Genomic DNA, 14,154 nt, shown 5'->3' with positions numbered 1-14,154 from the left:
GGGAAAATGTAGTGCAAATCTTTGAATATATATTCTTTAAGAGCGAACATTTTTAACTCAAATCTTTGCCTTCTGGGGGAGGTCCCTGGAACAACATCTTTTCAGATGGGGGGGCGGAGGCCAATTACATGTAATTTTTGGGGTCCATGACATGAAATATGAGAACCACTGATATAGAAAACATGAGCTTTTTTTTAAATGTCCAGGTCAGGCCTAAATGGGATAAGGTTTGTCTGTCTGTCCGCCGCTGCTTCTGTCTGTCTGTCTGTCTCTGTCTGTTCCCAGTGATGCACAAATCACAAAAGTGGCGAGGGGGGCATGCAGGCTTGCCTTTCACCACCAGATGATGTCAGCGTTTACTTTCTCTGCCGTTGCGTTTTCGAGGGCGTGGTCGGTCGTTAGTCAAGTGAACTCAGCTGGTGGTGCAGTGGCAAGGCTGGAGGAGGGAAAGCCTGGCGGCCTTCTTCAGCCCCCGTGATTGGGAACGCCACTGACCTATACCCTCGTTGTCCGTCTGGGTCTCGGTCGATGTGCGCAACTGTGTCTGTCTTAAAGGAGAATCCATGCTAGAAGGATTTCTTACCTGTATATGTAGAGGTTACGTCCCCACCAAAGAGGTCCAGGTGTTATTTGGTGCAAAAGTGCATTCTTGGCTATTTCCCCTATCATAAGCCCTCAATGAATTGCATTGAATTGAATGGGAATATGGGGTGTTATGCTAATTCGCTTTTTTCCATCGCTCAAAAATCAAATTATTTTGTATATACTGTATATCCTCTCTTCATAATGTAATAGTATCCCAAGCGGCACACTTTACTACTTATTTCGATGGAAATAAGCGAATTAGCACAAAAACCCAACCCTCATTGAGGGCTTATATTAGGGGAAATAGCCACTTTTGCACAAAATAACACTGGACCTCTTTGGTGGGACGTAACAACAACTACAAATAAAGTTAAGAAAGCCTTCTTGCGAACGCAGTGAGCACTTACTATGAGACCTAGCAGATCATGTCTGTCTGTCTGTCTGTCTGTCCGTGTGTCACGCTTTTGTGCCCATAATATGGAGCTGCTTTGGGGACTCCTTATATGGTTATGGCTGAGTCATGCTGACATGAGTGTGATGGTGTGGTCCAACTTGTGCCCATATATGGAGCTGCTTTGGGGACTCCTTATATGGTTATGGCTGAGTGTGATGGCGTGCTATAAATCTTTAAAAAAAAAACAAATATGTACGAGCTGCGTTCGCTTCCCCGCGTTTGCGCGTCTTACTGTAGCATGGAATTCTCCTTTAACCCTGAAATTAAATATGGTCGTGGACGTCTTCTAGAGCAGTGGTTCCCAAACTTTTTCATGTCAAGGACCCCCAAATTGACACTTATCAGCCCACGGACCCCCGTCCCCCATTATAAAAGATATGCCAGGGACCCCCCATAAGAGAAGATTCTTACGGCTCTAGCAGTGATTATCAACCCGTTTTAACTTCAAGGACCGCCAGTTTGACATGCATTAGCATACGGACACCCATTTAATGGCATTTCTATCTCTTGGACCTCCCAATTTATATTGTAACATCAATGTTCATTTAACTCTGAGAGTGTAGAAATGGAACCAAATGACCCTTAAACGGGTCCATTTGGTTCCATTTGTCCATTCTCAGAGTTACAACCCATAAGGGTTAATTTGGTTCCAAACTATCATTTAGCTGGGGACCCCCTGGAACTCCCTCAAGGACCCCTGGGGTCCCCGGACCCCACTTTGGGAACCACTGTTCTAGAGCTGTGTTGTCTCTTGTCCCCCCCCCAGCCGTGCCCCCCACCCCCAGCCCACTGATGACGTGGACATCTACTTCGAGACCCCCGCCGACGATAAGGAGCACAGTCGCTTCCAGAGGGCCAAGGAGCAGCTGGAGATCAGGCACCGCAACCGCATGGAGAGGGTGAGAGAGATGCCGCCATTTTGCAATTTAGGCATTTAGCTAGAACGCTCTTTATCCAGAGCGACTTACATTTATTTAAGCAAAAACAAAAGCATGGCATACATCACCTATATAAAAAGTAGTTCATGAATCATGTATAAACTAAGAATGTAACATATGATATTTGTACAATACATTTGCTCCACCCTCCAAGTCCCCCACGTGTCTTGGAGTGTATATCTCTGCTGTCGGGATAGGAAACATCATAACTCCAACTCCAATGTTCATTTTTCAGGAAATGAAAAATATACATTTTTCAGGGAAATAAAGAAAACCTCATATTTTTTAAAACGAAGCAATACAGCCTCATCGAAGTTGGTGTTGTAACTATATATTGTCAATTACTTCCATGAGAGGTGGTGGAGTTAGTTGCTTTAGCAGACATTTTGAGGGTTCCAATGGAGCGAGAGCTTTTGTCCAAATCTCCTTTTTACTACATCCCATTGGTTCAATATTTTCGAAAGCGACACACAGACGTAAAGGGTGTTCAATAATACCACTGATTTATGCCAAAAAATGAGCTTTATGAGGTTTCCTCCGGCAGCAGCAACGATACTATATGCAGGTTTTTATTATGCAGGATTTAATTGGTAATCCCCAGTTAGGGGGGTAAATAATTAGTGAAATCAGCTGGCGTAATATTTGACTGGCACGACGAACCGTCCCTGCATACCTTCAGACCTCTAGTGGCGACGTGATTGGATGCTGCTGCTCCATAGCCAACACTGTGCTCAATCACACTAGCCCATTTTGGGCTGGAACCCCCTTTTGGGTGTTAGCATTAGGTTATGCTTTAGCTATTGAAAAATAGCAGATCTACAAGCTCATAGCGCGCCACCGAGTGGCGCGCTACGAGCTTGTAGGTCTGCTATTTTGAAAAGTCGACGACTGACATAGAAACATAGCTTTTTTTCAGAAAACTGTCAGGATGTAGAAGACATTTTTTTAGAATCTGATCTCAGGTCAAAATGGGCTAGTCTGTCACTATGAACTGAAAACCCACTTGTGTTTCTGAAGAAGCACCATCGCATCTCCTCCTCCGTCTGCAATCTAATCAGTTTCCCCCATCGAGCACAGCGCGTTTCTCTGTTATTATATCCTCATCCTGATGTACGGACCGGAGATATCATTATACCGTACACTACACCATGATTATTATACTCTCATACTGAGTATTGCTCTTTATACAATTCAAGAGATGTAGAGAGAATCAGCTTTGCCAGAATAGCCAGGGTTGTTGTTGCACTGCTGTGTCACTTCAGGAAGTGTTGTTGATCAGTCTGTTCAGATTCCGGCACCCCGACACTGGCTACGTTTATTGCGTGGGTGAAATAGTCTCTCTCTCTCTCTCTCTCTCTTTTTCTCTCTGGATCGCTCTCGCTCTCTCTCTCTCTCTCTCTCTCCCGCTCTCTCTGATCGAACTCTGCTCACACTCCCTCCCTCCCTGCCTCCTCTTTCCCTACCTAGCCCTCTCTCTCTCTCTGTGGCTGATCAAGCTTTGGTGTGACACAACAGAAACCATACCTAAAACAGTTTAAGTGCCAGAGACGTTAAGACGAGTTGAATCCAATTATGCACTGATTGCCATGGACGATAAGACGAGTTTTTTTAATAATCCATATTTGAAAATTCCTCTAATCTGGTGTGCAGGTGATGACATGCACATTACATGCATACTATAATTACATTTTCTTTATTTTTTTTATAATGGGCTAATTGGCAACGAAAGCCAAAACTGGTGACCACCAGGTGGCGCTGAAAGAGTTTTAACAACAGCGATTTGCACTGACATCAATTTGCATGATGCTGTTGATCGCCATGTGTGGGGTGTGTGTGTTGTTTGGGGCCTGATCCAGGCACACAGACGGACAACAAAAACCGTAACTTTGTATAGTTAGATTGGTACAGAATACTGTCCTGACGTTCCTCTTTATACATATTATTATAAACTTGTATTCACTATTATTGGCCCCTCCTCCTGATATACCTCTTTATACAACACACATTAGGAGTAGGCATGTAACGATTCACTCAACTCACGATACGATTCGTATCACGATACGATTTTTCACGATATTAAAAAAATATATATTTTTTAAAGATTTTTATTTTTCTTATATAATTTATCTCCCCCCCCCTGAGATTTTTTATTTAACTACATTGCAAAAGAAGTAGCATTACTTTTGACAGTGCAGAAACATAATTGCCTTCCTTGATGAGGCATCATCACCTGTGCACAGTCACAGACACACACAGCTCCCCTCTACAGTGCTCTACTACTGAAAGTGACTATCTATCTCCAAATGAATATGATGGAGTTTTTTTTAAATAATATGGAATATTTCTTTTCTCCGTCTGGATTAATATCGATATATATACGATATATCGTTACATCCTATACTCTTTATACATCACACATTAGGAGCGGTGAACCCTTTGCTGTCATCGCCGCGGCCCGTGAAGCACAACGTCTGATTTGACTGGCGCTATAGAAAACGAAGATTATTGTCTTCGGTGTTCTAATACTCAGCGCTTCGCTTCACACCCCCGCCGTGGCTCACGGGGACCATCAGACAGATTATTGTCTCGATGTCCCTCGGCTTTGACTCGTGCTCGCTGCTGTTTGCTTGTTGTGTACTCATTGTCTCTGTGGATGTCCCTCTAGGTGAGGAAAGAGTGGGAGGAAGCTGAGCGCCAGGCTAAGAACCTGCCCAAGGCGGAGAGACAGACACTCATCCAGGTAAGAACACTGATCCTCCCTCGTGTCCCCGGGGGACCGCGCAGCCTCTTTGTTTGGGTGGAGATACGATAGCTTTTAACGCATTCTGGACGGGAACCCTTTTGGTGTTTTAACTAAGCATTATGTTATACTTTATAGCTATTGAAAAATAGCACATCTACAAGCTCGTAGCGCGCCACTCGGTGGCGCGCTACGAGCTTGTAGGTGTGCTATTTTTGAAAAATCGTGAAAATGTGCCTCAAATCGTTGAATATATATTCTTTCGGAGTGAACGTTTTTAACTCAAATCTTTGCTTCTGGGAGGTGTTCCCTGGAACAACATATTTTCAGACGGGGGGGGGTCGGCGGCGGCCAAATACATATAATTCTAGGGGTCCTTGACATGAAATATTGAGCACCACTGACGCAGAAACATAGTATTTCAGGAGACTTTCTTTTCTTGCATTTTCGACGTCCGGCCTAAATGGATTAAATGACTGGAGTCCCTCGCTCCCTGTCCCAATAAAGATCCCTCCACTCTCCTCTCTCTCTCTCTCTCCCGCCCGCACTATCTTTATCACGGCTAGGTTAAACTGGGACACGTTGCTCTCTGAATGGAGAGGCCTCTCTCTAGACGAGTCCACAAAAATCACCCCGATAAGCCTTCGCGAAGACATCGAGACGTACAATACAAGTGAAATCGAGTGCTTTAATCTTTCTTTCTTTTTTTTAGATACAAGGGATCTAAATGTCCTAGGAAGTGTGAATTAAAGCTGTCTGACTTAAATCGACAATCCTGGACTTAACTTTTTTTTTTAGCGATCTGTATGGTAAGAGTATGCTAATACAATATAAGTAGCACCTCTGCAATGGTTGGTGGTGGCCGGGAGATGGAGTCAAACGGACATAGAACGTAGGGATTATAGCTAGCTATAAGTGTGTGCCAAAGACCCCGTAAAGCATTTTTGCCTCAGTGTTTATCCAGTTCTGTCATTTGCAATGTCCACCATTGTTTTGGGAGGGATAATAACCCTGTCGGGAGGCATACTTTGGTTAGACATAACATTGGTTAGACATAGCATTGGTTAGACATAGCATTGGCTAGACATAACATTGGTCGGACTGAATTAAGGTTGGTGAGGGGTGCGTTAAAACGACCGGATGAATGCATGCTATTGGTTAGACATACCATTGGTCCGATATCTGAAACCCTCACCCTAACCCTAACCTCCCACGGGTCAGCTGGCAGCACACCTAAACCTAACCTTAACCCTCTCCCAACCTCAAGTCCGCAGACCGCAACGTATATAATGGTTGAGCCTCACAGCAGCGTTTAACATTGATCCAGTTGCTATGCAACGCCTCCAGTCACGTTAAATCTTTTTTCAAAGCGATTATTCACATATATCCCCCTCCCCCCCAACCCAAACCCACATGGCAGCACAAACACTAAACAAAATCTTCTAAGAAACATCAGGATATGTCCATAAATACGAAACAAATAAACTAAATAGGAAAAAAGAAAACACATTGCATACAGTTAAACAAGCAAATGCACAATGTCCCCATCACAGTTCCTTACGCCCACCCTACAGCTGACTACTCCAATTAACCACTAGTAACCACAAGTATTGACATAAAATACAAAACACTCAGAAACATGACGTTTTTCAGAAAGTTGTCATGATTTAGAACACTTTTTCTTTTAACGTCGACGCCTAAATGTATTAATTGTTGTTCTCTCTTTCTTTGTGTCTGCGCAGCACTTCCAGGCCATGTTGGAGTCCCTGGAGGAGGAGGCGGCCAGCGAGAAGCAGCAGCTGGTGGAGACCCACCTGGCCCGCGTGGAGGCCATGCTCAACGACCGCCGCCGCCTGGCCCTCGAGTACTACCTGGCCGCTCTGCAGGCCGACCCCCCCAGGGTAAGAGACCCTCCTGTACCCCTCCTGTACCCTCCTGTACCCCCAGCGTAAGACCCTCCTCCTGTCCCCCCAGGGTAAGACCCTCCTCCTGTCGGCGTCCACCATCGTCAGAAACAGTCGTTGTTAACCTTTTTCTTATGTCGGGACATTCTCTGCCTTCCTGTATATCAGCGGTCCCCAAACATTTCTTTTTAGCTGTGCACCCCCTGTTTACATCCTGACCTAGCTGACGCAGCCCCCCCGACGCTCAGTCTCGTTGTATTTGGCCGAAAACGGGGTGCATACTTAGTTTAGACTACTAGTCATTGGTTAGACATGGTTAAGATTAGGTTTAGGTGTGCTGCCCCGTGAGAGGTTAGGTTTAGGGTTTGAGATAGGTTGTAGTTGTAGGACTAATGACTGGTCTAACCAATGACTAGTCTAAACCAAAAAACTGTCTAAACTAAGTACTGCACCCGCCGAAAATGATACATTTTAATATGATTATGGCAAATAATGACAGAATGTCAGTGCACTGAGAGACATGCTGCTGCTGTATATACTCCCGCAGTATTTTCTAGTTATTGTTGTTGTTGTTGTTATTATTATCCAGCACTGGATAATTCTCCGATACTCTTTCATGACATTAAAAGAGCCTCTTCCAACTCCCATCCCATCAGCAGGACAATGGAACACACACACGCATGCACACACGCATGCACACACACACACACACACACACACACACACACACACACACACACACACACACACACACACACACACACACACACACACACACACACACACACACAAAAGCACACATCATAAATCCTCCACAAGTCAATAACATTGTAACCTTCAGCCATAATCCTTCTGTCATGTTTTATTTCATTATTCCTCTTAGCTAATGGTCTCATTTTTTTTTTCTTTCTTTTTTTTTTTTTTTATCCCTTTTGCCAGAGCGGTGCTTAGTTAGCACGCGACCGATCATCTGAGTTGGACAAACTTTTACTGACGGATATGAGGCTTCGTATCAATCATCACACCGTCGGACTCCCATAGATAGAAAATGTGGTTAATTATTTATTTAGAACTAAGGCCTTTTCTACTTTTATAAAAAACCCACCGTTAACCCATTCTGAACGGGCACCCATTTTGTGTTAGCATCATGTTATGCTTTAGCTATTGAAAAATAGCAGATCTACAAGCTCATAGCGCGCCACCGAGTGGCGCGCTATGAGCTTGTAGGTCTGCTATTTTTTGAAAAATCGAAGAACGACTGACATTTTTTAGAATCTGATCTCAGGTCAGAATGGGTTCATCAGACCAGTGTGTGTCCAGTGGAAACCTCGTATGAATCTGATCTCAGGTCAGAATGGGTTAATGTCGCTGAGACGCTGACATTGCAAAACAATAATAATCTAATACCGAGAGGGACGAGACCAATGTCCACGCAGTGCTGTTAGCAGTGGTGGAAAAAGTACTCTGTCGTTTTACTTAAGTAAAAGTACCAATACTGCAATTTAGTAAGTAAAAGTACGGAATTGAAAATGTACTTGAGTAAAAGTACAAAAGTATCGGCATCCAAAATGCACTTAAAGTACTAAAAGTAAAAGTGCTCGTTGTGCAGAATGTGGCCATTTCACAAGTTCAAAATGTGCACAAACTCTATTGAAAATAGCCGATCTACAAGCTCACAATGTGTTGCGTTACTTGCGACGCATTGCGAGCTCGGCTATTTTCAAATCGCTGAAATGTATAAGTGCGTGTTTGTTTTCTTTTTTCTAATCAAAATTTAAAATCTCCAAAAGTAACTAAACGTTTCAAATAAATGTAGTGGAGTAAAGGTACACATTTTGGCTCTGAAATGTAGTGGAGTAGAAGTAAAAGCACTGGAAATTGGAAATACTCGAGTCAAGACAAATACCTCAAAATTGTACTTAAATACCTACAGTAAGTAAAAGTACTTCGTTACTTTCCGCCACTGGATATTAGCATATCTAATATATCTAACCGTCCTCCCTCCTCCCCCCCCCCCCCCCCCCCCCCCCCACAGCCCCACCGCATCCTCCAGGCCCTGAGGAGGTACGTCCGTGCTGAGAACAAGGACCGTCAGCACACCATCCGTCACTACCAGCACGTCCTGGCCGTGGACCCCGAGAAGGCTGCCCAGATGAAGTCCCAGGTCAGTGTTTTGGCTCTTTGGACCGAATGCAGAGGAGGAGGGGGCGGCGGTGGTGGCTCAGGGGGGGGTAGTAGAGTGGCTGGATGGTAACCGCAAGGTTGACCAGTTCAAACCCTAGTGTGGGCTCCCCCCCAGAGTTGGTGTCGAAGTAGCCTGGAACTCACCTATGCTTTCTATGGCATAGGCAGCTCCCGGCAGGTTCCGCCGGGAGAAACTGTGCAGCTGCCCGACATGAGACTAATTAATTAGAGCGACAGAGAGAGAGAGAGAGGAGTGTGTGTGTGTACGGGTGTGAGTGTGTGCGTCAATTTAACAAAGGTGCAGACGATCAGAAATCAGCAGAGAGTGATCGACGTTTGCGCTACTCTATGCCGAATTGAAGTGGACTCGGACCCAGACTTTTTTTTTCCTCCTTGGAAATAATAACGTAGTCTGGGTTTCCGAGGCTAGTGTCGAAGTGACCTTGAGCAAGACGCTGGACCCCTAATTGCTCCCGAAGTTTCCGCCGCCATCGGTGTATGAATGTGTCTGTGAATGGGTGAATGAATGTAATGCACATATCTATGTAAAGCACCTTGGATAAAGGCGCTATATAAATGCACCATTTACTCCACATATCAGACTGTGGTTTGAACTGGGCGACTACCATGGGGGTGAATGTGTGTTAAGTGAGTGTGAAGTAGGTCGTCGATTAATCACTAGAGCACAGGTTCTCCCTCGGAGAACATAAAAGAAAATGAAGAAATAATAAATGACGCTTGCATCGCTGCCATATGACCAAATAATATTCCACTCGCAACTCAAGCCATCCTTTTCATTAAAACACCTACTACAGCCACACTGCACAGACGTGCCTTGGCTTCGGGTTATCGCCCCTTTTATAATTATCACTAGACACAGAACATTAACATTAAACCATTCTGAACGGGAACACATTTTGGTGTTAGCATCATGTTATGCTTTAGCTTTTGAAAAATAGCAGATCTACAAGCTCATAGCGCGCCACCGAGTGGCGCGCTACGAGCTTGTAGGTCTGCTATTTTTTGAAAAATCGAAGAACGACTGACGTTTTTAGAATCTGATCTCGGGTCAGAATGGTTTAATCAGACCAGTGTGTGTCCAGTGGAAAACCTCGTATGAATCTGATCTCAGGTCAGAATGGGTTAACATTCGCCTGCTGTCCTCCCAGGTCTATAATGACAGTGGCGGTCATTATAGACTATATATATGAGCTGCTGCTGACGCTGCACAGCAACATCCTCAGTGCCATTCTGGACGGGAACCCCTTTTGGTGTTTTAACCCATTCTGACCTGAGATCAGATTCATACGAGGTTTTCCACTGGACACACACACTGGTCTGATTAACCCATTCTGACCTGAGATCAGATTCTAAAAATGTCAGTCGTTCTTCGATTTTTCAAAAATAGCAGACCTACAAGCTCGTAGCGCGCCACTCGGTGGCGCGCTATGAGCTTGTAGATCTGCTTTTTTTCAATAGCTAAAGCATAACATGATGCTGAACACCAAAATGGGTTCCCGGCCAGAATGGGTTAAGCATTATGTTATGCTTTAGCTGTTGGAAAAAATAGCAGATCTACAAGCTCATAGCGTGGCACATGTGGTGCCGCGCTACGAGCTTGTCGATCTGCTATTTTTTTCATGAAAAAAAGTCATGAAAATGTGTGCAGTTCTTGGAATATATATATTCCTTCACCGCCAACATTTTTAACTCATCTGGGGGGGGGGTCCCTGCTTGGAACAACATATTTTCAGATGGGGGTCGGCGGCCAATTACATATATCTCTGGGGGTCCTTGACATGAAAACGAAGGTTTTTTTCAGAAAACCGACAGGATTTAGATTAGAAGGCATTTGTAGAATCGTCCTCTGGTCTAAATTGGGTTAACTCTGAACGTGTACAAATAATTAACACGGTCCTTTGTGTTAATAAGCCACGTCCGAGATTCTGTCGTGTGTGTGTCTGTGATGAAGGCAAAGGATCAGCGCTCGGTCAGGCGTCGTGATTATAGTCCATCCAACATTGACTGTGATTCACAGCACGGCGTCCTTGACATTATTAACTGCCAAACCATTTTTCCAAAGCATAATTGTGTTTTGACAGATTCTCCAGGGTTTTCATTTCTAGCGCAGCGTGAAAAAACAAATTGCCGGCGAGACTCGACAATTCCTTGAGACACGATAACAAACGTATCACTGTCATTATTTCTCAGTGTCATAATAAGTCACATTATCGTTGCTTTCCAATACATTTTGTGGATTGATTTGAAAAGTCTAGAGAGATGAGAGAGAGAGAGAGAGAGAGAGAGAGAGAGAGAGAATTGGAAAACAAACAGCCATGACTTCAGTCGACAGCCGCATGGCCCTATTTGAGCGAGCTAAATGGGTATTGGCACAGATAGGCAATGCGGCGCACACCTCCGGAAATTCCATTATTTCACGCTGTTGTTCTCCCGTGTTCAGGCCGGGTAGAGGAGATAATGATGTGGTGTAGCTCGGCGCCCCGCCGTTCTGTTCCCGTGTGTAGGTCAGTTAACCCATTCTGACCTGAGATCAGATTCATACGAGGTTTCCCACTGGACACACACACTGGTCTGATTAACCCATTCTGACCTGAGATCAGAAAAAAAAATCAGTCGTTCTTCGATTTTTCAAAAAATAGCAGACCTACAAGCTCGTAGCGCGCCACCGAGTGGCGCGCTACGAGCTTGTAGATCTGCTATTTTTCAATAGCTAAAGCATGACATGATGCTAACACCCAAAATGGGTTCCCGTTCAGAATGGGCTAAAGGAGCCTGACGGCTCTGCTCGTCGAGACCCCCGACGTTTAGAGCGAGCGCTCGGGTCTGACGGGAGACGAAGCAGCTTCTCGTTCAACCACAGCCCCTGCAGGAAAAAAAACACCCACATCTTCTGCAATGCTGGACTTTGTGAGCCCTGTAGTGCATGTGCAGCACAGGCAGAAGGGAATTGGGCCGGATGCTATTTTATGCTAGGCATAATAGCTGTGCTCGTGCGTGTCTGAGGAGGGCATCCCTCGGGCGCCATTCATAGCCGGCCACCGCCGCCGCCATTACACATAACCGTAGCTGTTAAAGCAAAGGAAGCGTCTCGTTTTAAGGAGAAGTGTGGCAGCCGGGAGGCTGCAGCGACTCAGCGAGCATCATGGAAAGCTGACGTGCGTCATTTTTCCTCTCTCTAGCCGAAGCTTTGTGCGCAGTGTGTGTGTGTGTGTGTTTGTGTGTGTGTGTGTGTGTGTGTGTGTGTGTGTGTGTGTGTGTGTGTGTGTGTGTGTGTGTGTGTGTGTGTGTGTGTGTGTGTGTGTGTGTGTGTGTGTGTGTGTGTGTGTGTGTGTGTGTGTGTGTGTGTGTGTGTGTGTGTGTGCACTCTTGTTCCATCACCGGCCGCCTCCCCAGTGAGATGAATATCAGGCACAGAGCACACTGTTTATGAAGCCCCTCCCCCTCTGCGGACGACACGCGTGTAACGTGACTTTAAACATATCGAGGAGATTCCATTGTTGTTCGTGATTGTGGTGGTGGTGGTGGTGGGGTCACTGTTGTTGTTACCGTGCGTGTCGTTTTGAGTTTTCATGTGATCACCACAGACGGCTGCATGCTTTTCATAAAGCCCTTGAAACCGCCGCCTCCCCACCCCATGTGCCTTTTGCTTTTAGCCTATAGGTACAGCTGTTGCCGGAGGCAGGAGAAATCTCTCTCTCGCTTTGCGAACACCGTGATGTGGTGTCATTTTCCTAATGAGATTGCTTGTCAAACATGGACAGGAAGATGCAGTGGGGGGTTGGTGGGATGGTTGGTGGTGGCTGGGGCAGGTGGGGAGACACACTGTTCCTTCAGAGGGGGAGAGAGAGAGGCACGTTACTGCCATCTGTTGACAGCTCTCGGGCACTGCACCCCATGTGTGCCGATATAACATCTCGAGATTGCAGGCATTTAGCCGTGGGGCGCATCCCTTGCCATAAGTGCTTGTTGGTGCTTCCTTTTTTTTGGCAACACCGCGAGGAGGATCCAATAATAAGCAAGCTGCAGTGCAAGGTCACAGACCCCCCCACGGGGATTCCAACGTTGTCTCGCTCTCCAACTATAGTACCGTCCTTGAGGAATGGATAAGTGAGAGTATATTAGCATAGGACAGTCGGGGAATGAAATTCTGATTGGCCACTCGGGGTGTAGAGCTGACGTGGTTAGAACACTGAGTGATATCGAGGGGCTTCCACTGTCTCTTAATCAGATGAACCCTAGCGTAGCCTAGTATCCTGTGGCCTACATTCGGCAGATACACAAGCTCACACTACATCACAATGCAGCTTGTAGATCGGCTGTTTTCCGCGACTATATTTGGTGTACGGGGGTGGGGGGGTGTAATAGACCTTTTGGGGAGACCCCGGTTAAGCATTTTTTAAGTGGTTAAGAGATAAGAGTCTGAGGAATAGTTCTAGAAGTCATAGTCAGAGGAATGATTACACTACAGGAATGTATTGACCTGTTTTATCTATGGGTTGAGTGTTGTGCGTGGGATCCTTGATGGACCAAGGACAACTTTTTTTTAAACCAAGGTTCATTTTTTAGGTTAATTGTGTCATTTTAGTGATTTTAGCAAAAAAAAAGCTAAAGAAAAAATCCAATTTCCAATCCAGTTTGGTTCAGATTCATGAGCACAAACAACCTTTTCCCTTGAATCCACATATTCTAGAATGTAGAACAATCCATTTGTATGAACAGGTATGTCTATTAAACCCTTCCAGTCTGCAGCCCCTATATTACTTTAAAGATGAAAATATTGATGGAACATAAAGACTACAGAAGTAATATCTGTGAAATATTGTCCGCTGCAGCCCAAAGCAATAATGGTGTTGTTATTTGAAAGCATAACTTCGGCGCCACGACGACTGAGAACATGTTCCTCTTGTGTCTTGCGGGTGCTAAAGGTGATGACCCACCTGCGCGTGATCGAGGAGAGGATGAACCAGAGCATGTCTCTGCTCTACAAAGTGCCCTACGTCGCAGAGGAGATCCAGGACGAGATCGGTGAGTAGACACGACACATAACAAGTCGCAAACAAACCTCTCCCCGCGGGCCAGTTTGGACGGATACGGTGGTACAGTATAGAGCCTGAGGGGCTGGAGATGATACAACATGAAAAATGGTAAATCTACAGTAAGGTAGCGGGACGGATACAGTCCATCGCCCTCGATATAACCCATTCTGACCTGAGATCAGATTCTAAAAAATGTCTTCTACATCCTGACAGTTTTCTGAAAAAGCCATGTTTCTGTGTCAGTCGTTCTTCGTTTTTTTTTCAAAAATAGCAGACCTACAAGCTCGTAGCG

At 45.2% G+C, this 14,154-nt stretch overlaps 1 protein-coding gene across 1 annotated transcript in view; it reads left to right on the top strand.

Moving 5' to 3' along the window:
- aplp2 (amyloid beta (A4) precursor-like protein 2) overlaps positions 1–14,154 on the top strand; it is an 82,349-nt gene that overhangs the window by 49,603 nt on the left and 18,592 nt on the right. Inside the window, 6 exon segments of the mRNA XM_080772381.1 lie at positions 1,806–1,820; positions 1,823–1,938; positions 4,643–4,717; positions 6,460–6,618; positions 8,657–8,785; positions 13,752–13,851. Of these exon segments, the coding sequence (XP_080628507.1) occupies positions 1,806–1,820; positions 1,823–1,938; positions 4,643–4,717; positions 6,460–6,618; positions 8,657–8,785; positions 13,752–13,851 (594 nt within the window).

This window comes from Protomyctophum bolini (genome assembly GCF_963924005.1).
Source record: "Protomyctophum bolini genome assembly, chromosome: 9".
NCBI lineage: Eukaryota > Metazoa > Chordata > Actinopteri > Myctophiformes > Myctophidae > Protomyctophum > Protomyctophum bolini.
The sequence above is the reverse complement of the archived record's forward strand: the minus strand, read 5'-3'. Positions and strand labels throughout refer to the sequence as shown.